This window comes from Zootoca vivipara, chromosome 4 (assembly GCF_965207765.1).
Source record: "Zootoca vivipara chromosome 4, rZooViv2.hap1.1, whole genome shotgun sequence".
Classification (NCBI taxonomy): Eukaryota; Metazoa; Chordata; class Lepidosauria; order Squamata; family Lacertidae; genus Zootoca; species Zootoca vivipara.
Genome location: NC_142587.1, coordinates 25,648,177 through 25,671,563, shown reverse-complemented (window position 1 = coordinate 25,671,563; position 23,387 = coordinate 25,648,177). Strand labels below are relative to the sequence as shown.

Here is a 23,387-nt window from a genome sequence, read left to right as displayed (position 1 = left end):
TGTTTTTCCAGCCTGTGATGCTAATTGACACAGAAAATCTGTTTGTACAGTACTAGTTTAGGCACAATACAAAACTATAGTTTAGTAATACAAAAAGAAGTCTTTTCTGGCACCCCACCCACACTTCCTTAGCATAACCACAAGAAAGAGCTTGGAAGCTTGTGCTTCAGTTTTTTATTAAACTGCAATTTACTAGGGCTATCCAAAAAACCCCAAACTGTGGTTAGCTTAACTATGAAGCTAGTTTGCTTCCACTACCATAGCCAAGATTAACCATTGTCCAGAGATTCAGATAACATGTTAAACCGAGATTACTCTAAATTGGAAACTGAAGTATTTTATTACCTCCTCATGGCCACACAGCATGTCTGAATACAGCCACAGATCATTGTTATATAATATGAAAAGTCAAAATATGTTTAGGGAACATTCAGAAAAATAGTACGCTGTGGTGTGTTGGGGGGAGGAGTGCGGCTTCTAAACATACCTTTAATTGAAATAGAAACTTTAAAAAATAGCAACAACACTCCCAGACTGTGAAGTCTTTGTAAGTCATGTATGAGAAGGGAAATATACACAAGGGACATATCATTTTAGGCAAATGCAGCTTAAATATTCAGAACATCTAATAATTCTGCTGTTGATTAATAAGCATTGCTTGTGACAACATGCTGCAGTATACTTCATTTCCTAGCTGAAGTGCTCCTATAGTATCCACCTGTGGGATACTAAAATGTAAGGAGCTCAAGCAAGGCATTACATTTACACACAACACTTTTCATTTTTCTTTCCTGACACAAAATATTCTGTGGTTACTGTGCCTGGTGAATCCTGGAAGGGGGTTGGAAGGTTCCCATAAGTTTTTTTTTTAAAAGCTCTTGTATGTCTGCAAATTTTGGGGTTCCTCCAAGCCTGCTAACCCTCTTATTTCTTGGTGGCTCAGCTTTGCTCGTCACCAGCAGCAATCACCACCAGTTTGCTGTTAGGAGGAGTGATAGCAATTAAAATAATATTGCTCAAAGCTGGCTTTTGTTACATTGCTCTCAAAAGTTTCCAGTCTTACACCTCAAACCACTATTGAATTAAGAATATTTTTGAACATTTTATTTATTTATTTATTTATTTAATGCTAAAATGGCAAGGTAAAAGGTAAAGGACCCCCTGACAGTTGTCCCATCAAATTTGAGTATGGGGTGCTGTGCTCATTTCCGCTTTTCCGGGTCATGTGACCAGCATGACTAAACTGCTTCTGGCGCACAGAACACTGTGACGAGTGCCAGAGTGCATGGAAACGCCTTTTACCTTGCCACCACAATGGTACCTGTTTATCTACTCGTGCTGGTATGCTTTCAAACTGCTAGGTTGGCAGGAGCTGGGCCAAAGCAACAGGAGCTCACCCCGCCACACAGATTAGAACTGCCAACCTTGTGACTGGCACGCCCAAGAGGCTCAATGGTTTAGACCACAGCGCCACCCGTGTCTCAATGCTAAAATACTGCAGGCTTAAAGATAATGGATAGCAAAGTAATTAGACAAAAAAACCACCATCCCTATCCCACCACTTAATTTTTCTTTCTCCTAAATCGTCACTACATTAAGCTGAAGGCATAAATTCAGAAGTAACATACTGTCAGCTTTAGCCTTCCATAATGAGTGATCTACTTCCCAGCCTGGTAATTCTTCTGGTCTTCTACTATCTGTGAATTCAGCCTCTGTGATTCTAGCTACCAATCAGGAGAAAGCCCTCAAAGAATTCTACCACTCCTAGGTTCTTTATAGCTATGAGGTGGTTTAGGTTTTCCTCAGGCAGATCTTCTTTGTGAAGCTAAACCACACTCCAAACACCAGAAATACGATTTTCTAAAACAAAAATTGTGCTTAACACTTAGGGTGCTTACTACTCCCATGGTTCTTTTGTATTCCCTCTCAATATGCAAAACGTGGCCTTCCCAAGGATGGATTGCAGGCAGTAAGAGTGCTTCAGAAGTAGGTGGCTGCCACACAAACTGTTTGCTGCAAATATTGCAAAATATAGTAGCCATGGTTCAAAGAAGAATTTTCTTTTCCTGTGGTATGTTTTTCCACATGCGAAGTACACTGCTATATTCAACTTCGATAGGACTGCTGCTGAACAGTAGAGAAAATTGAAGTGAAGCAAAGTTTCACTTTCTCAAGCACTTGAACTATGCATATTGCCTTGTTTTCAGTATCTGATCAACCTTTTTGTTTATTCAATAAAAAGGGGATTTATTATGAATTGGTTGAAATTCTAAGTTACTCAGAATCTAGAACAAGTATATCATTTTTGACTTTTTTTTAAAAAAAAAGTGCAACAAAACAGCATGTTTCTAAATACCTTGATGTATTCACTCCAGTGCTGCAAGAGGAGCTGTTGTCCGGTTTTCACACGGCTGAAAAGCTGGCACATCTGGGTGAGATCTGCTATTCTGTTTTCATCAAGCAGATTATCAAGTCCTTAAAACAAGCATGATTAACACGTTAAATAATGTGTTATTGTTAGAAAATGGAACAGAACTTTCTGTGAGTTTAAAGCAACAGCATCTAGACATTATGGTGGTTGCAAACAATGCAACTTTCCCCCCTGTAAAGAATATATGATTGACAAGTGCTTTATATACAAACTGAGTTTCTGTCTCTCATATACATAGATTTTAAAGGTACTATATCCAAACGGATTGGCTGTGGAATTCTAATAGGCTAGATTTGCAACAGCTTGTCCTAACAAAACTATCAGCCTGCTGAATGTAAAATATTTCACAGGTGCTGTTAGATTTTAGTTCATGGAAAAACACAGGCCTGTTATTGCTACAGCACCAAGAAAGAGTTCTATCAGTTATAGAGGTCTGCAATTAAATAAGCAGTTTTCAGAGAACTATCCGTGACCCAGCATTCCTGGCAATTCCTTCACATACAATGTTAGCCAGTTTTATGAACATTTTTATGAAAAATTTATACACATCCCTTAACTTTTATTGCTCTGAAAAGCGTTTGCTTACATTATTTGTTGCCAGTTGTGTGTGGGAATGTGTATTGGCCATTGTATTTTAAGAACACTTGTTTGTTCCAATAGATTTTCCCAGGCCAAAGAGGCAGCTGTACAATCTGTTTTCACTTTCCCATAAAATGTGAGCAGATTATGCAGCTTAAAAAAAAGCTAATTAGAAAAAGTACCTTTTTGCAAAACAGCTGATAAGTGCTCTCCTAAAAGCTGCCTCTCCACACAAGCAATGAGTGGCTTCCTGTTTAAGGCAAGAAAAAGAATCTATGAATACCTGTACAATTTAGGAGGAAGAACCTTCAAAAGGTGTGCAAGTGTATACTCTTGGTTGCAGATACAATTGTAGGTAAAATACAAATCTTAGGTTCACCAACTCTATGTTTAACTACATACACAGAGGGACGATATAGCAGAATGAAAGTATTCAGTTAACAACCCAGCCATTACTGATGTGGAATCATCAGCGTGATCTTTACACTAATCAAAAGGAAAAACTTAAATATGAGAAAGAAGGCACTTGCTGTTATGTATTAATCCTAAACGGATATAGAGCTTAGCAGGAGAACTATAAAGTTCTGTAGGTGGTGTTATACTGTCTACTTAAAGCACCAATGAAAAGTGTGTATAGAATCTAGATTAACTGTCCAGCAGGTTGAAGGGCAGCAAGTAGACATCTGCCACATCAAGGGCTTGCACCTGAATTATGCTGTGGAGTTATCTTTTCACTTATGTACTTTTTCTTGAATACCTGCATATTTGCCTTGTCTGTGGGCTGCCCCATTGCCCTACTAATTATCATGGCGCTCTGCTTCACCATGAGAAGGAACCATCTGAGAACTCCAATATGCTACAGAACGTTAGTGTATCCCCAGTATATTCTTGGCTCCCTACAGGAGTACTCTAGCCTACTATTATTTATGAAGAGGGAAAGTTTCAGGATCACAAGGATTTCTTTTTCCCTGTTCCATGTTGCTGAAACCTTCCTTTACTGTGTTGAAGGGCTCTGGTTCTGGATACCAGGCTCAAACCTGAACACATTATTGTTGTAAAGTAATAGAAGAGTTTCTAAATCGAAAATGAGGTGTATGTGTGTCATTTTTTTCTTTCCTCCTTCCAGAAAACTGCCCATGTTGTGCAGAGAGGAGTGAGTGCACATCAGTCGTAATCCCTATCTCAAGCTTCTAAAAGATTTTAGGAGTTCAAGCAGGTCAATCCCCTACCAAATTACACCTTCAACATTGCATAGGCTGTAGAAGCCACTGGTCCCTTTACCTTACCTTATTTCCAGAGTAATCAGACCAGCAAATTCAGTATAAAAAGAAATGATGATATACAACGCTTCAGTAATGAGCATTCATTAATAAAGATCTTGGGGAAAGTCAAAAAGGATACACAAATGTAAGAAGAGCCCTTCTGCATCAGAGCAAAAGCCCATCTAGTCTAGCATCCAGTTCTCACAGTGGGCAACCAGATGTCTATGGGAAGCCCACAAGCAGGATATGAGTGCTAAAGTACTCTCCCCACATCTGATTCTCAGCAAGTGGTATTCAGAGGCATACTGCCTCCACTGCTGGAGGTAGGACCCATCTTCCTTCCCAAAGATGCTCATCTTCGATGACAGCGGAGGAGGAGCCACCCTGGTTCTCTGAAATCTGCCACTGCCAGACGTTCCCAAAGGCCTTATCTATTAACCTCTCAGCTTGTCTAGATCAGCCACCTTGGTTGGCCTCTGGGGAACAAACTTGTCCCATGGGTGCCAGGAATGCACTGATTGCACCAAGCACACAAACACAGTTCCTGCCAACAGGTATATAGTTCTACATGTGACATTTGGTACAATACAGTGGATAAGTCAAATCTCTGCTGGCTTTCTACCTGCATACTTGTTACTGTTGTTTATTAAGTAATTTACTATGGAGCTTCAGATTTCTGGAGTTGAAAAGTGGTGCGGGAATAGCCTGACAGCACAGTAAGGTGCCAGGGAAAACAGTTTTCTAACTTGCTTGCTACCTTGATGCTTTTCCACTGGTGCTGATGGCTCCCCATACTCGGCTGCATTGTTGCCCTGACTAGTGGTGCTGCAGCCAAATTGTTCACGGTCCTCATTTGAAAAACACAAGGAGGTGTAATTCAGACTTACAGTGAAAAAAGCAAAATGTTATCTTGTAGCTGCAGTAAGCCAAAGCTCCTTTTGTAACTTTCAGAACAAAAACAGGTGATAATTAGGAACACACAAAGCTGCCTTACACTGTCAGACATAGGTCCATCTAACTTAGTAATGTCTAGTGTCCAGTCGAGGTGCGGGCCCCTCTGGGTGAGATCATTAACATGCCCCTTGGCATGGGGACATTCCCAGAGGAGTTGAAGGAAGCAGTGGTGCGTCCGCTCTTAAAAGAAAACATCACTAGATCCTTTAGATCTATCCAATTACTGCCCGGTTTCGAATCTTTCGTACCTGGGTAAGGTAATTGAGAGAGCGGTTGCTGAACAGCTTGGTAGGTTTCTGGATGAAACATCGGCTCTGGATCCATTTCAGTCCGGCTTTCGTCCTGGTTATGGGACAGAGACGGCTCTGGTCGCCCTAACAGATGATCTCCGTAGACAGATGGATCAAGGTGGGTTGGGACTGCTAATTCTTTCAGATTTGTCAGCAGCTTGCGACATGGTCGATCACAAACTTTTGGACCACCACCTTCCCAATGCGGGGATTCAGGGCACAGTCCGACAATGGCTGTGCTCTTTTATCTCTGGTCGGGGGCAGAGGGTGGCACTAGGGAAGGAGTTGTTGTCACGACACTCCTTGGTGTGTGGAGTGCCGCAGGGCGCAATCCATCCCCTGATGCTTTTCAATATCTCTAGGCGCCCCCTTGCCCAGATTGTCTGGAGTTTTGGGCTGGGTTGTCATCAATATGCTGATGACACCCAGCTTTATCTCTTGATGGATGGCTGCCCTGACTCGGCCCCGAACACACGGACCAGATGCTTGGAAGCTGTGGCTGGATCGCTGCGTGGGAGCCGGTTGAAGTTAGATCCTTCGAAGACAGAGGTCCTCTGGCTGGGTGAGGATGACATGGGGTTGGGGGGGTCAACTCCCATCTCTTGTGGTGGCACAATTAGTGCCAGCGCCTTCTGTCAAGCGTTTGGGTGTAACCTTTGACGCCTCCCTTTCTATGGAGGCACAGGTTGCAGCCACAGCAAAGGTGGCATTTTTCCATCTCCGCAGTATTAAGCAGTTGGTCTCTTACCTTTCTTGCCCTGATGTGGCCACAGTGATCCATGCGACAGTCACCTCCAGGCTTGATTATTGTAACTTGCTCTACACGGGGCTGCCCTTGAAGCTGACCCAGAAACTCCAGCAGGTGCAGAATGCCGCAGTGAGGCTCCTTACGGGGTCCTTGCCATGGGATCACATTCATCCAGTGCTTTACCAACTGCACTGGCTCCCGGGGGAGTACAGGTTTAAGGTGCTGGTTTTGACCTTTAAAGCCCTATGCGGCCTAGGACCCTCATACCTACAGGACCGCCTCTCCTGGTATGCCCCGCGGATGACCTTAAGGTCCACAAACAACAATATTCTGGAGATCCCAAGCCATAAGGTGGCTAGATTGGTTTCAACTAGGGCCCGGGCCTTTTTAGCACTGGCCCTGACGTGGTGGAACACTGTCACAAAGGACTAGGGCCCTGCGGGATTTGACATCTTTCCGCAGGGCCTGCAAGACGGAGCTGTTCCGCCTGGCCTTCGGCTTAGACTCACTCTGACCCCTTATATGGCATTTGGTATATAAATTTTACCTTGGCTTTTTTGCTGGCCCATGTAGGACCAGCCTGGATAGCTGGCTCGGGTGAATATCTGATATTTCCTCCCTTTATGGTCTTGATTTATGTGCTACTACTAAAATGAGGCTGCATTTTAAGTTGTATTTTGATTAACTGTTTGTTTTTGTTGTTGTTTTCTATTACGTTTTATTGTAATTCATATTTGGTACAGTATTTATTTATTTACAGTGACTGGCAGCAGCTGCCCAAGATTTTAGTCAAGGTTCTCTCCCTCCCTTCCTGGAGATGCCATGCATGGAAGCAGACACTCTACCACTGAGCTACACCTCTTACCCTATGGCTATCTGTAACTACAATTACAGATGTTATCATTAAAGTTAATTATTAATGAACAGATAATCTAAATTGAGTGTTATGTAATAGATAGAATTCTAAAACTCTACACATTGCTAAGCTTTCCCAAATACCTTTTGCTTCTATTTCTAGAGCATAATTTTAAGAACATAATTTAAATATAATTTATAAAAGGTGGCACCACTACCCCTTTAGATATAAAGAGTGTTGTACAGTTTTCTATAGAACCAACTTTTAAAACAAACAGGAACCTTGTATTAAAGAAAAAAGGTAATAGGTACTCACTGTGTGCTGTGGTCTAAATATGTCACTACTCTATCTGCTTCTTCTTCTAAACGTTTGTTAACATGGTGAAGGTATTCTGGGACCTGTCAAATAAAAAAAAGATATTTGGAAGGGAATTTTGTTCTACAAAATGACAGAGTCTAAAAGCTGCTAAATAGTAAAACAGCATGACCATATGCTCGTATGATCTTACCTCATGTAATCATATACAGTAGATAACTATATGCATTGATGGCTCTGCTCATTTATTTGTAGTAATTCTGTTATCCCACCCCACCTTTTGCTCACAGCAGGCAGGCAGCAATAACAAGAGAAAGTAAAACTGCTATCCATTGTGATTTCAGTCATTTTTCTATGAACCAAAAGCAATTATTGCAGCAAGGAGTCTCAAAATACACAAATGGCAATTTTAATCTAACCTGACAGATATTCACCTCATCCCCCAAAACAGAGAGAGAATTGAGGAGATATTAATATTTTTACAGCACTAGGAAAAATCCAGAAATGCACACACTGCTTTCAGTCCAGACACATCTGCAGGGTTGAATTCTCAGAAAAACAGCTCTGCAAGTTTGCAGCAGAAGCAGGCTGTGGACAGCACTGATGACCTTGACCTGGCACCCATGATGTCAACAAGAAGCCTCTCTCTGGAGAGGTTTTTGCCTTCTGCCATGCTATCTCAGTACTCACATTCATAACTACTTCAGCTTCTTTTATGAGAGGTAGAAAATACTGCCTGTTTTCTAAATTCTGTACACAACTTCAGAATCACATTTATAAATCTTTGTAAATAACTAAATATTTAGAAATGTCTCTCTATACTGAGGTGAGATTTTCTTTGCATGGAATTGGAAACATCTAAGTTCTCAAACACAATCATGTGGACTCAAACACAGTCATGTGGAAGCCAGATTATTGGCTCTTTATACAATTTTTATGCAATCTTACTGCTTTCCTTTGGCTATAATCCCTCAAATATCATACAAAAATCCCATATATTTAACAATAAAACTGTTTCAAAAGGTAATTGCTATGCATTACTATGACCTTTTTGTTCATATGCATAGAGCTATTTGAATGATTCTGCCTAATGCAACAACCACTCAAGCATATGAACTCATATTGGGAACAATTCCTACTACATTTTGTTTAACTTCATACCTCTCTTTCTTGCATTAATCTTTGGCCTTCTGCAGTATATAAACGATTTGTATCTTCCAAAAACCTTTGTTCAAATGCATCTTTGTAAACCTATTTAAGAGAGACACTAATGTATTTTATCAGGTTAGTGCCTAAATTGTACAGCAATTTGTCAGTAAAAGATAAAACATAGCTTCTATGCACTTTTCTTTTAAATACAGGCTGTTTTATTCATTCATTCATTTAGATTACTTACCCACCATTTACAATAAGATCCCAGGATGGGTTAGAACAATAAAATATAGTTACAAAACAAATAAAACAAATAAAAATATAGTTACAAAACAAATAAAATAGGTACAACCATAAAACAAGTTAAGTGTAAAAACAATTCCACATCTTAAAATGTTTACATTGTTTTTACAAGAAAAATAGTTCTAATATAGATGCAGACTAATTTCATTCATATTGGGAACAATTCCTACTACATTTTGTTTAACTTCATACCTCTCTTTCTTGCATTAATCTTTGGCCTTCTGCAGTAACTTTGGCCTTCTGCAGTAATCTTTGGCCTTCTGCAGTATTGCATTAATCTTTGGCCTTCTGCTGTCACTGCAGATGGTGACAGCAGTCACGAAATTAAAAGACGCCTGCTTCTTGGGAGAAAAGCAATGACAAACCTAGACAGCATCTTAAAAAGCAGAGACATCACCTTGCCGACAAAGGTCCGTATAGTTAAAGCTATGGTTTTCCCAATAGTGATGTATGGAAGTGAGAGCTGGACCATCAAGAAGGCTGATCGCCGAAGAATTGATGCTTTTGAATTATGGTGCTGGAGGAGACTCTTGAGAGTCCCATGGACTGCTAGAAGATCAAACCTATCCATTCTTAAGGAAATCAGCCCTGAGTGCTCCCTGGAAGGACAGATCGTGAAGCTGAGGCTCCAATACTTTGGCCACCTCATGAGAAGAGAAGAATCCTTGGAAAAGACCCTGATGTTGGGAAAGATTGAGGGCACTAGGAGAAGGGGACGACAGAGGACAAGATGGTTGGACAGTGTTCTCGAAGCTACGAACATGAGTTTGACCAAACTACGGGAGGCAGTGGAAGACAGGAGTGCCTGGCGTGCTATGGTCCATGGGGTCACGAAGAGTCGGACACGACTAAACGACTAAACAACAACAACAATTTCATTCATTCTTCAAACAACCCTGTGGCATAGGAAATATTCCTACTTACAATTAGGGAACTAATAGTGAAGGAATATCACTTGAACTAGTTTTACAAATTTGTTGGGCTCATTTCCTTTTTTCATTCTCCTTCAGTATGGGCACAAAGAGGAAATAAAAAGCTTTTATTTCCTCTTTCTACTAATTGAGGTTTGCTGCTACATTCTAATCTAGAACTGTGGGTAATTTTAACTATGGTTTAAGAAAACAGTTTGAGATCAGAAAGCATAGTCTACGCCAGGCATCCCCAAACTGCGGCCCTCCAGATGTTTTGGCCTACAACTCCCATGATCCCTAGCTAACAGGACCAGTGGTCAGGGAAGATGGGAATTGTAGTCCAAAACATCTGGAGGGCCAAAGTTTGGGGATGCCTGGTCTACGCTATTTGAAGTTGGTTTGTTCCATTAAACTTTAGGTAGACTAACCAGAGTTTCTCCAGGTTTGGACATAACATGTGTGACATGCATAAGGAAGAACAAGCCATAATGACTCTCAGCCTCACATGCTCCCCCCCTTACCTCTCCCAAGTGAAGGGAGTTAATGGTATGATGTGCTGTTCAAAACCATGGTTAACATTATGCTTAGTTTAAAGAAAGCTTCAATGTGTGTGCAACCGTGCATCGAGCCAAACCCGGAAGTGATCCGAAGTCACAAAAGGGGGCAGAATGGGGTGCCTTGGAATGTAACCCCCGTGTAAATGGGAGGTTGCCTGTGTTCAAAAAGACTCTCATTCCTACCTCAAAACACTGCCTTAGTGATAATAAAATAATAATAATAATAATAATAATAATAATAATAATAATAATAATAATTTGATATTTGTATCCTGCCCATCTGACTGGGTTGCCCCAGCCATTCTGGGCGGCTTCCAGCATATATAAAAACAAAGTAAAACATTAAACCTTAAAAAGCTTCCGTATACAGGGCTGCCTTCAGATGTATCCTAAATGCTGTATAATTACTCAACTCTTTAATATCTTATGGGCAGGTATTCCACAGGGTGGGTGCCACTACCGAGAAGGCCCTCTGCCCTAGTTCCCCTGTAACTTCGCTTCTTGCAGTGAGGAAACCATCAGAAGATCCTTGGAGGACCTGAACCAGAGGATCCTCTGGGCTGAACGATGGGGGTGGAGATGCTCCTTCAAGTATACAGGGCCAAGGCTGTTTAGGGCTTTAAATGTCAGCACCAACACGTTGAATTGTGCTCAGAAATGTACTGGGAGCCTATGTAGGTCTTTGAGGACTGCTGTATATGATCTCGGCTGCTGCTCCCAGTCACCAGTCTAGCCGCTGCATACTGAGATGTTAGGAATGCCCACTTTGAAGCTGGTTGCTCCTTAATTGAGCAGGTCATGTGATATGGTATGACTTTTCAAATAAGCACCAGTACAAATACCATGCCAAGCTGGAAATTTCAGCTCTTTTCTGTGAGCTTTTGCTGAGAGTTTGGGGTGGGAGGAGGAAAGTGTCGTTGAACAGGCATCCCCAAACTGCGGCCCTCCAGATGTTTTGGCTTACAACTCCCATGATCCTTAGCTAACAGGACCAGTGGTTGGGGAAGATGGGAATTTTAGTCCAAAACATCTGGAGGGCCGAAGTTCGGGGATGCCTGTCGTTGAAAGTCTACTCAATATTGATCCAGAGTAGATTTCAATGTATAGTTAGCAAAGTAACAACTTAAACACATTGCAGGATTCCAAAAAAAAATTAGACCAGATGCAATTGTAATTCGTCCAACAGAGCTTTTCTGCTACTGAAGGCAAATGAGCATAATGGTCACAAATCTCATACATTCAGGATTGGCACAGTCCATAAGAAATCCAGTTGCCGCAGATTTAACTTAAACTTACAATAACTACCGGTATAATAAGTCTAAATCTTAACACTATCTATGTACAGACGACCACACCAGAAGGAAAAGATATAAAGAGAAAGTGAAACCCAGGATCCTTCTGGCCTTATCTTTTCTGTCAAGGTCATGCTGACACTAAAAGTAACAGAACTGGTTCAAACCAGCTGTACCCAGCTTCTCTGAAGAATAACCCAAACATCATGAACCTTCTGCTTTTATCTTTCACACAGAGAAGCTTCCACATCCTCTTGAATTAATTAGAATAGGAAAGATCTCTACAGTATTTGCTCAATACTTTCTGCACTAAGAACTGCAAACTGACAGTAAAGCCTCAACTTTCTATTCCCATCCAGAAAAGCAGAAAAAGGAGTGTAATGTTTACTTGCCTTGTACATATTAGGCTTTTATACTTACTTGCAAATCAGACAGCATACTTAACAGACTTCGTAACAAGCTTCTATCTACAGCTTCACCATTCCGTTCTCGTTCAATCAACAGCAGGATTCCATCAATTGTTTTTGTTTGAACTAATTTATCATTAATAATATGGCTTCTAAAAAGTTCTAATCCCATATCCCTGTAAAATTATAACAGGTTAATTACAATTTGATTTTATATAACATTACATGTTCTTATAGACCTAAAATCATATTATGCTTCTATTCCACAATGTGAAGGTTCCGAGTTTTCTCCCTAGTAGAATTTCAACTGTAGGTGCTTGCATGGCTTGAGAACTGGTTACCACTGTAATGACCATTCCTTTTGCACTTTTGCTGAAATTTAGATCAGCAGGAACGCATTACTTGCAGTATTAGGATTACAGAACCAGTAGAAGGGGCATAAAAGAAGCCCTGTCTACATAGCTATTAAAGTTTTAAGAAAATTTTAAGGGTGCAGGTTATCAGTTAAATGGGAGCAGAAATCACCTGCTAAAATTCTTATTTTTGCAGAGATAGTAGTATATGCTTGTGGAACCTAGGACCCTCCAGATGTTGGAGTTCAATTCCTTTTTTTAAAAAAATCATTTTTATTAGATTTTTTTCTCTTATAACAATATCTGTAATCATTACATTCAAATTTCAATTTTCCCCTTCCCTGCTGACTTCCCTCAACTACCATCCCTAGTTTGTTACAACTCATATTACATTCTGCTCTTTGTATATTTTACAGCCCATATATCCACATTTCACACCGCAGGTGCATAATGGCCAACACTGTAATAACAGATCCACACACTGCCAACATACATACTACTTAAATACTGTACCTACCATATAGAAGGTAGCATTGAATTCTGAAGAACATAAGTACGGTCCAAAAACAAAAAAATGCTTCTAATCATGATCTGCAAAAAAACAACCCATAAAGATAGAATTAATCTTCTGTGCTTATGCATTACCTCTGCCATATATGTCACATTTCCTGATTTCCTATCCTCATCAATATGGTTATTATACATTCAGAATATATCGTAAAGTTTCATCAAGGAAGAGTATCTACAAGCCAAGAAAGAATTTATACAGTACTGTATATGATCGCCAACAAATAAGAATTTTAAGGAGTTTTCTTAAAGTATGTATGTTTCCTAGAGTTGTAATAATTTGGAGTGAAAAGCAGTAAAATAGGGCCAGCATAGACATAATATTGCTTATCTTAGCCAATATCAGCAGTTCAGAAGCAGCTGTAAGATTTCAAAGTCAATTCCCAATAACCTCTTAATCTTAATCAATGTTAATGTGTTACTAATCCAATATTAATAATCTTAGCTTGATGTTTTATGGGCATGACTGTTAAAGAAGCTTAACATAAAACATATCTAATATGGGGTAGAATTAATCCATAGGGCCAAATGACCATTAAATGTGAAAATTTATATATAACCAAACAGTATATAAATTTTGTTAAATGAATATTGCTAGCTAATGTAAAGCCAAAATATATTTAAGATAATCCAAAACAGCATTAATTGGTTACGACACAGTCATTCTAATTTTACTAATTAATTTTGCTTGGGTGAAAAAGGCAACTTTATGTAATTCAAATACTTAAGGGGATTTCACACATTCCCCATAGTCAAATAACTAGTTCCTAATGAGTTGCACCAATGTGCAATTAAATTTGAAGCCAGCGAGCTTCAAATTTGTTATGCAACTTCATACAGTATTTGTGAAACTAGGTAGCAGCTCAAGCACTCTTTGCTTTTGGGGGGGCGGGGAGCAAAAAAGCAGGGATGCAGCTAGGAAACTAAGCTGAAGTAAATTTCAAAGTCTTTCAAACTCCCACAACACAAAAAGAGAGAAACCAAAGTAATGACCAGTTTTGCAAAGAACACCCAACTCTGTTTGCCCATACAATCATGCTGCAAACTGTTTTTCAAAAGCAGCTGCTTAATTTCATAGGGACTTGGTGATAAATTATTTTGTAGTAACAGAATTAAGAGCTAACCAATAGCTTTTCAAGCAGTCAAAAGCTGTTAAAGTGCTACAAAGATCAAAGTTTATATATCCAAAGGAATATAATTGGATTCAGCTTTCTCATTCAGTTTTTGTAAAACTTTTCCAAGTCATAAATACATATATCATTTAGTTAATTTAACAAAGAATCTAAGAGTTAAGCGAAGCAAATAAAAATTTTCATCCATTTGATTAACAGGGGCAAACAATAGATGTGAACCTGAAATGCCTTTATGAGCTGTGTTGCACAGTAGCTAGTGTCAGACTATGACTAGGGGGCCCTGGTGATCATGGGACAACAATCATCTCTCAGTCTATCCTACCTCATAGGACTGTTGTGAGGCTAAAAATGAGACTCATATACATCAGGGATGGGAAAGCTGTAGACCTCCAGATGTTGTTGGAATACAAACCCCATCATCCCCGAGACCCCAGACCATCCTGGCTGGAATGGATGGGACTTTTAGTCCAAATATACCAGGTTCCCCATTCCTGATTTATATCATTTTGAACTGCTTGAAGAAACGTGGGATATACAACTTTTTTAAAAAATAAAATGAAATATAAATATGCATTATGAACTACATGTAACTTACCATTTGTCTGCAGTGATCTTGCCAGCATCTGTTTATTTTCTTTAAAAACAGGAGACTGTCAAGAGAATCTGTGCTACAAAGGTTAAGGGAAGCTATCTTTTTTTTTTAGTCAATATATCAGTAGTTACTCTCTATAGAGTTATATGTTATAGATTAGGATTCTAGCCTGAATTTGGAGCTATCATTTCTGAAAGAATTTCGACTTTTACTGTGACAACCACATCAAGTCTTTAAGAATCTGGAGTCTCCCTGAAAGCATCCAAGAGGGGAAATATATGATTCTTAGTATAGTTGAACACAGGAAATTATTGCACTGATTATTAATCATACCCCAAATCTTCAAGAACTGTCAGCAATAGATTCTCCACTCTAGAACACAATCTAAACCAAGCGAGACCCAAGCAACACTCTGGGGAAATTAAGAATGCAGACGGCCTTGTTAACTTCAATATCACTGTGAAAAGATGCCAACATGCTACAAACCTAAACCATAAACAAGACATTATTTTTCAGATTCCAAGTACATTATTTGTGAAGCATTTTTACTTTGATGAGACTACAATGTATACTTTATGAACACTAAAACTATTAATGCAGTGGTACCTCGACTTACGAATGACTCGACGTATGAATGTTTCGAGTTACGAATGGAGCTGTGTCCGCCATTTTGGATGCGGCGTGAATAGGATTTTTTCAACTTATGAATTTTTAATAGGGGTTGATTTGACTTACGATTCCCCCCCCCAAATAGGCTTCTACTTACGATTTTTTCGACTTACGAAGGTCCGTTCGGAACGGATTAAATTCGTAAGGCGAGGTACCACTGTAACTGTTTAGCTGCATTTTTTGTATATAAAAAGGATATTCTCTAAACTGCAGTATCTGGGCTTTCACGTGGTCTTCACAGACTTGTCTTAGCTGTTTATACAGCATAGGTGATGCTTTATAAGAACAGACATTTTCAACAGCCTGGGATATAAGGACAAAGAAAGAGTTCAGCAACATCAAGGTAGCCACCACCACCTCCTTCCCCTCCCCCAGGTTTCAGATACTTTTTTTTTTTAAGGAGGAATAGAATATTTCCGGAAGAGATATCCCAGGGAGAGACAACAGATCTCCCCGTCCTCTTCTGGGTAAACCTATTTTGTCTTACTTAACTATATTCTTGAAACAGTTCAACTTATGGGAAGATTTCTGGGCAACTGCTTCACCAGACAGAATACTCGTAGTTTATTCAAGCACCGAGAATAAAATGGAGAGAATGCTCAAAAATAGCCAGTTCAAAAGAAAATTAATCCAAGGTGACCCAAATGAGAATACTGGGTGGGGTGGGGGAAATGGAGTGTCCTGAGAGAAGGCATGGCTGCCTGACTAGCTGGACTCAACAATGCATTCCACAATGCATTATTTTCTTGCAGGCTCCCTTGTATATTTATAAATCTATAAGAACACACCACTCCTGACATTTTAGTAAGATTCATTTTTTAGTTTCTTGCCATAAGTCCAACACAACTGTCCCATTTTTACTGGGACACCCCAGTTGACAGAAGCCAATTCCGGCTTCTGTTTTGATCCTCGAATGTCCCTTTTTTTGGTCTGGTGCTCTGGTTCAAGCACTGGACCAAAAGATGCTCACTCTGGTGATTGTCAGCAGCATCACACCAAAGCGCCTTCCCATCCAGCACTGTGGCATGACTCTCCTGATCGCCAGAATACTGGGTGAGAGTGGATGAGTGGCATGAGGGTGTGGGAGAGTGGCGAGAGCAGGGGGTGGGGATGGAATAGGGTGTGTTCTGAATTTAGTTAGGAAAAAGTTGGAGCACAGGTGCACATAAAGGATAGAGTACCTGAATGCACCCCTATGCACACAGAAATCTAGGCAGGGAGAAATATAGGCATCAGGGCATTAGAAATGTCCAAGGACAGGTTTTCCACGTGATGTATTCTTTGTTACAGACAGAAAATCTCCCAAATCACTACTTCTAAAATATCCATTTTATTCATATAAACTCTTACTTGGTAGAGCTCTTCAAGATTATATTTAATAGATGTACTGCTTTGAATTGCTCTGACTGCTTCATGAAGCTTCTGCCATGTGTCCTGAGTGTAGTTATCAGGTAAAGTGGGTCTCTCTGCATTAAACAGACAAAGAACAAGGGGTGAGGAATGGTATATTCTTTTACAACTTTATAATTCTGAGTGTGGTTTCTTAATCGATAAATAAGGCATTTCCATTTTATTTTATTTGACCTTTTGCAATAGGCAACATGAAGAAAGTGCTTTCTAAATGGAAATAAAACACAGTGTGATAAAAGAGCATACACCTTTTAAACTTTATATTTGTATTCCATACAAACATGCACTGAAAAATACAAAAATACACCAAATCAGCAGTTATTCAACCACTACTTCAAATGTGCAGAAAAGGACACGCTTATATACACATGATCTGCATTAAAAGTATTCTGTGCATCACACCCTCTCACAAAGACTTCAGTCCTATGTATGCTTGGAAGTAAACCCCACTGAACTGAAAGGGATTTACTCTCAACTAAACATGCATAGGATTAGGCTGCACATGTAGTACAAGGAACAGGTGTAATTTGTACTTTATCCCATTTCCTGTCACTTGATTGATGGTGATTAGTGCTCCACTTCTGTATGTTAATAATACTGTACCTTATTAAAGGGATATTGGCTTCCTCATAACTAATTTGGACCAGCATTTCATCGTGCCCTTTATCCCAACCCTTTCATTTTTAGAGTCATTTTTTTCTTATTTAAAAAAGTTGAAGATGAATTTGTGCATCTGTATCCATTCATCGTAATCACCCAATTTTTTCAGCTAATTGCAAAATGTGAGGATATGGAGTAGATTGTTTCTAAACTCACATAACTATAGCCACTTCATGTTCTCTGCTGTTATTCTGCAAAATTATGGCTCTGTCTCTGGACGCAACTACCAGTATCCATCATTTTTTTCTAAAGGTCAAAAAGTCACATTATGAAGGAACACACATGAACTAGGAACACCGAAATTTTACTACCAGAACAAGCTATTAACAAATTAAGGCTGCAATTCTGTGGAAACTTACTTGAGAGTGAATCCCACTGAACATATTGGGACTTGTTTCTGTGGAAATATGCATAGGATCCCCCTGTATGTGTAATAACTGTTGCTGCGTATATAGTCTAAAATGAACTGTCATGTATGTATATGTCCCTGAATTTGTCATGCAGCATTAAAGTGGGTAAGGGTGAGAAAGAAGGGTTAGGCTGACTAAGTTTAGGCAAGTAACAATGTTTTGTGAAAAAATACAAAGCTCAGCTTCATAGGAGTGAAATCTCTCTTTTGGAGATGTTTAACTGGACACATATATGGTGAAATGCGAACAGGGGACAGAGAAAGGGCAGAACTCCTCAATACCTTCTTTGCCTCAGTCTTCTCCAAAAAAAGAAAACAATGCCCAACCTGAAGAATATGGAGCAGATGATTCAGCAGGGGAAACACAGCCCAGAATAAGTAAGGAGGTAGTACAAGAATACTTGGCTAGTTTAGATGTATTCAAGTCTCCAGGGCCAGATGAACTACATCCAAGAGTATTAAAAGAACTGGCAGAGGTGATTTCAGTACCACTGACAATAATCTTTGAAAATTCCTGGAGAACAGGCGAAGTTCCAGCAGACTGGAGGAGGGCAAATGTTGTCCCTATTTTCAAAAAGGGGGAAAGAGAGGACCCAAACAATTACCGCCCAGTCAGCCTGACATCAATACCAAGAAAGATTCTAGAGCAGATCATTAAGCAAACGGTCTGTGAGCACCTAGAAAGGAACACTGTGATCACTAAAAGTCAGCATGGGTTTCTGAAAAATAAGTCATGTCAAGACTAATCTGATCTCATTTTTTGACAGAATTACAAGCCTGGTACCCTGTTTCTCATATTTTAAGACATACCCATAAAATAAGCCATAGCAGGATTTTTAAGCATTCAAGGCATATAAGCCATACCCCGAAAATAAGACATAGTGATAGGCGCAGCAGCAATGCCGGCCGCGGCAGGAGGAGGAGGGAAAAAATAAGACATCCCTTGAAAATAAGCCATAGTGAGTTTTTTGAGGAAAAAAATAATATAAGACGTATCTTATAATATGAGAAACACGGTAGATGAAGGGAACGCTGTGGATGTAGCCTATCTTTATTTCAGCAAGGCCTTTGACAAGGTGCCCCATGATATTCTTGTAAAGAAGCTGGTAAAATGTGGGCTAGACAATGCTACCATTCAATGGATTTGTAACTGGCTGACTGACCAAACCCAAAGGGTGCTCATCAATGGCTCCTCCTCATCATGGAGAGTAGTGACTAGTGGGGTGCCACAGGGTTCTGTCTTGGGCCCAGTCTTAATTCAACATCTTTATCAATGACTTGGATGATGGGCTTGAGGGCATCCTGAGAAAGTTTGCAGGTGACACCAAATTGGGATGGGTGGCTAATGCCCCAGAGGACAGGATCACACTTCAGGATGACCTTGACAGATTGGACAACTGGGCGGTAAGCAAACAAGATGAATTTTAACAGGGAGAAATGTAAAGTACTACACTTGGGCAAAAAAAGAAAGAAAGGCACAAATACAGGATGGGAGACACCTGGCTTGAGAGCAGTACATGTGAAAAGGATCTGGGAGTCTTGGTAGACCACAAACTTGACATGAGTCAACAGTGTGATGCAGCAGCTAAAAAAGCCAATGCAATTCTGGGCTGCATCAATAGTATAGCAAGGGATCAAGGGAAGTAATAGTACCACTGTATTCTGCTCTGCTCAGACCTCACCTGGAGTATTGTGTCAAGTTCTGGGCACCACAGTTCAAGGAGGATACTGACAAGCTGGAACGTGTCCAGAAGAGGGCAACCAAAATGGTCAAAGGCCTGGAAATGATGCCTTATGAGGAACGGCTTAGGGAGCTGGGTATGTTTAGCCTGGAGAAGAGAAGGTTAAGGGGTGATATGATAGCCATGTTCAAATATATAAAAGGATGTCATATAGAGGAGGGAGAAAGGTTGTTTTCTGCTGCTCCAGAGAAGTGGACACGGAGCAATGGATTCAAACTACAAGAAAGAAGATTCCACCTAAACATTAGGAAGAACTTCCTGACAGTAAGAGCTGTTCGGCAGTGGAATTTGCTACCAAGGAGTGTGGTGGAGTCTCCTCCTTTGGAGGTCTTTAAGCAGAGGCTTGACAGGTATATGTCAAGAATGCTTTGATGGTGTTTCCTGCTTGGCAGGGGGTTGGACTGGATGGCCCTTGTGGTCTCTTCCAGCTCTATGATTCTATGACATGAGGAGGTATAGATGCTTGAGAGTGTATTCTTCAGATTGAAAGGATGAGTTGTTCCTCAGCATACTTTAACTTCCTCAACATTTCAGGGGATGTCTACAGATTCTAATTTGTTAATGACAGAGTATGAAAGCAGTGGATAGTGGTTATACACAATTAAACACATGCAGTACACAGCAGCTTGCTGTCATTTGGTGGACTGCAGACAATGCAGCAGTACACCAAGCAACAGATGAAGGAAATATGAGACTTAAAACTGCCTCTGTGAGAACAGTAACAAAATCTAGTTTCACTCCTATAGAGAGGTCCCATGTGGACAGTAAAGTGAGGAAAGGGCAATGGATGTCACACGTCAACACAAGCCAAGGGGCCTGTGCTCCTGATTGGCTGACAGTGACTGATCTGACCAGGCAGAGTGCCAAACACTCTTCCACTCCTGCATGTCAAACAAGGAAAAGTTCCTTAGAGTCCTTGGTCTGCCTGACAAAGAGCAACCTCTCCCCAGCCAGACTTAAGATGACAGCAAATACATCTGTGTGGTAAATATCAAGTTTCCTGCATTCAGGCATATTTACAAGCAAGCATGTATGTGTGCAAGCAAGCAAGCAAACAAACACACATACTCACACTCTTGCATGCCTGAAGAGCTTTTTAAAAACAAGGAACACTTCTGGAGTTCTGCTGACTCATTAATAAGTAAACAGCATTACGTAGGATCAAAACAAAGATACAGAGAAGACAGACTGTTTTCACAAATCAGTTTTAAAATTGCTTGCTGTCTGTTAGGTCAAATGTCACTTTTAATGCTACATGTGAAAATGTTCTGAGATGCCTAGAGCTACATTCACAAGATCACACCCTTTTGCTCCACATAATTTTTTAGAGAGCCCCATCCCATCATCATAATTGCAGGTTCACCCATAAGAACATAGCAGGAGGCTTGGGGGCAAGAAATTAAGCTTGTCTTTAACACCCCCCAAGTGCAACTAGGGTTGCAAGCCTATGCATACCTACCTGGGAGGAAGTCCTATTGAAGTCAGTGGGGCTTACTTCTCTCTCTCTCTCTCTCTCTCTCTGTGTGTGTGTGTGTGCAGGTTTGCACTGAAAGGCAGGTTTCAAGGATATTAAGTGATAACCCCTGGGGTATAGGGCTGTATATAAATTCAATAAATAACAACAACAACAACAACAACAACCATCACCACCCTATCCACATTTGTGATGTTGACCGCCTAATATCCCCAGGTGCAAAACAGGGCAGGTCAGTAACATTAAAAAAAAAAAACACACCCCAAACCGACAGCGTAGGAGAAACCATTTTGTATCCCTAACTCGTCACCCAAGGAAAGCCCACTTTTACACCATTTTTATAATCCCGCCTTTGAATCTGACAACCCCTTAAGTACATCTGCAAAGGGGTGGGAAACAAAAACAAAAGCAGGTTGCATTTCGAAACGAGCTATTCAAATGGGGACGAGCAAGAAATCAGAACAAAACGTTTGAAATGAGGGTGCTGATGAGCGCGCCACGTTCCCTTGGACGGGGAAAAAACCAACCCAGGGGAGACAAGTCCCACACGCGAACATCTCCTTCCTCCTCCAGCATCCTAGATGCGCTTGCACACCCACCTCTGAAGTTCTTGATCACTAATTTCTTGGACGTGGCCCCTCCACCAGCAGCTCCAGAGCCGGCCGGCCCGCTTCGGACGCCGGCCACAGCTGCCAGGGAAGCGGGCTTGGTGAAGCCGTTGGTGTGCCCGACCAGCGCCGACAAGTGCTGCTTCTTCTGGGGCTCGCCGGCCATGTTCGACCCAGCAATCCCGGGGGTGGGTGGGGTGTAGATTTCCCTTGGTGCCCCTCCCTCCTTCCCTCCGGCTTTCCTCTCAGTTTTGAACGACGCGGAAGGCGGCTCTCAAAAGGGGGAGACGGTAATAAGAACAACAACGACAACGGTAAAGATCCTCGCCGCCAACGGGGCGCCGCCTCAGCGACCCAGGCGCTTCCATGAGGGGCGCACGGAAATCGAAGGAAAAGGCCGGAGCGGCGCCTCCTTCCCGGCCGCTGGACTCGGCGTGTGGGAACAGCGAAGAAGCGGCAAACAGCAGGCGACGGCGACGACGACGACGCCCCCGACGACGCCTCACAAAATGGCTCCTTTGGTCCACTCGGGTGAAGGCCGAAGCTGCTGCTGTTGCCTCCGCCGCGGGTCGGGTTGGCTTCTGAAAGCAAGGCCGAGGCGGCGGCGGCGGCGGCGGCGGATGCACCTCGCCGGGGCAGATACCTACGACTTCCTCGGCCCGGAGGAGGGCTCTAGCCTGCTGTTGTCACGGGACTCAGGCAGGGGCCACGCAAGGGGGTGGTGGGAGGCAACTGGCGAAGCAGCACCTCCGACACCGCCGCCGTTTCCACAGTATCAGCTCGGCGTTAGGCAGGCCAAGGCCGCAATCCTATATCCACTTACCTAAGGAGTGGGCGGTGCGCGGGCGAGGGAGGCGCTATTTCTGCTTTGTTTTGCTCTTACGTTGTGTGCTTTTTTGCACAGTAAAAGGGCGCCATGTGATTCTTCGCATTGTGAATTAAACGGAACGACAAGTCAAATAAATAAATAAATAAAGTAACCCCACCCCACCCCCACTGAACACTACGCAAGTTCATTCTGAGTAGGGAAAGAGAACCCAGGTTTATTCATTGTGGGAACAAGCTGATACCGTACTGTATAGGGGTGTCGTCGTTACATTTGGTGAAGCAGGATCGATTCAAGACCAAGCAGAAGACGCTGCAAGGTTGGCATCCTGTCTGCCTCAGAGACAAAAAGCACTGGGAGTTGTAGTCCCAAAACATTTGGAGGGCCGAGTTTGCCTATGCCTGCTGTAGCGCTACCCATAGGGGAGAGACATGCTTTGTTGCAGCTGGGGCAGATGGAAGCCTCTGGGATGTGCTGCTGTAGATTATTATTATTATTATTATTAATTGAATTTATATAGCTCCCTATACCCGGGTGTCTCAGGGCGGTTCACAGATGCAACATTCACAGTGAGCAAGGACAATGAAGCTGTGACATTGACAGTTTATTTTCAGTTCTTTTCGTAACATGGGGTTTGCCATTTTGCAGCTGCAGAACAGCTGTCAACATTTTCACTGAGCTATCTAGCACAACTCAAACATCTCTTTCCCTGTCAGTCACTACTAATTCAGGCCCCTTTAGTATATAGTATACACTGCTCAAATGTACACAACTTCACAATTGCTTACAAGGGGTAGGACCTTTTAGCTGGGCTAGAACTACTGGTATGTTGCTAGTATAAGTCTGAATACAAAGTAAGACATTCATATCTGTTAATGATTCCCACT

The 23,387-nt window shown here is 41.4% G+C and overlaps 2 protein-coding genes across 2 annotated transcripts in view; one reads left to right on the top strand and one right to left on the bottom strand.

Annotated features, from left to right (window-relative positions):
* CUL4A (cullin 4A) overlaps nucleotides 1-22,657 on the bottom strand; it is a 36,468-nt gene extending 13,811 nt beyond the window's left edge. The window contains exons 1-10 of the mRNA XM_035114917.3: nucleotides 21,666-22,657; nucleotides 16,722-16,837; nucleotides 15,571-15,674; nucleotides 14,706-14,775; nucleotides 12,928-13,001; nucleotides 12,071-12,233; nucleotides 8,597-8,686; nucleotides 7,436-7,518; nucleotides 3,193-3,260; nucleotides 2,357-2,475 (exon numbers count right to left, since the gene is read on the bottom strand). Of these exons, the coding sequence (XP_034970808.1) occupies nucleotides 2,357-2,475; nucleotides 3,193-3,260; nucleotides 7,436-7,518; nucleotides 8,597-8,686; nucleotides 12,071-12,233; nucleotides 12,928-13,001; nucleotides 14,706-14,775; nucleotides 15,571-15,674; nucleotides 16,722-16,837; nucleotides 21,666-21,840 (1,062 nt within the window). The 5' untranslated portion in view covers nucleotides 21,841-22,657. The remainder of the gene's footprint in view (nucleotides 1-2,356; nucleotides 2,476-3,192; nucleotides 3,261-7,435; nucleotides 7,519-8,596; nucleotides 8,687-12,070; nucleotides 12,234-12,927; nucleotides 13,002-14,705; nucleotides 14,776-15,570; nucleotides 15,675-16,721; nucleotides 16,838-21,665) is intronic.
* LOC148685871 (uncharacterized) lies at nucleotides 3,864-7,289 on the top strand. Its single transcript, XM_088668506.1, has 3 exons — nucleotides 3,864-3,875; nucleotides 5,484-6,094; nucleotides 7,283-7,289. The coding sequence occupies exons 1-3, from the start codon at nucleotides 3,864-3,866 to the stop codon at nucleotides 7,287-7,289; spliced, it is 630 nt and encodes a 209-aa protein (XP_088524632.1).
* Nucleotides 22,658-23,387: the final 730 nt, after the last annotated feature.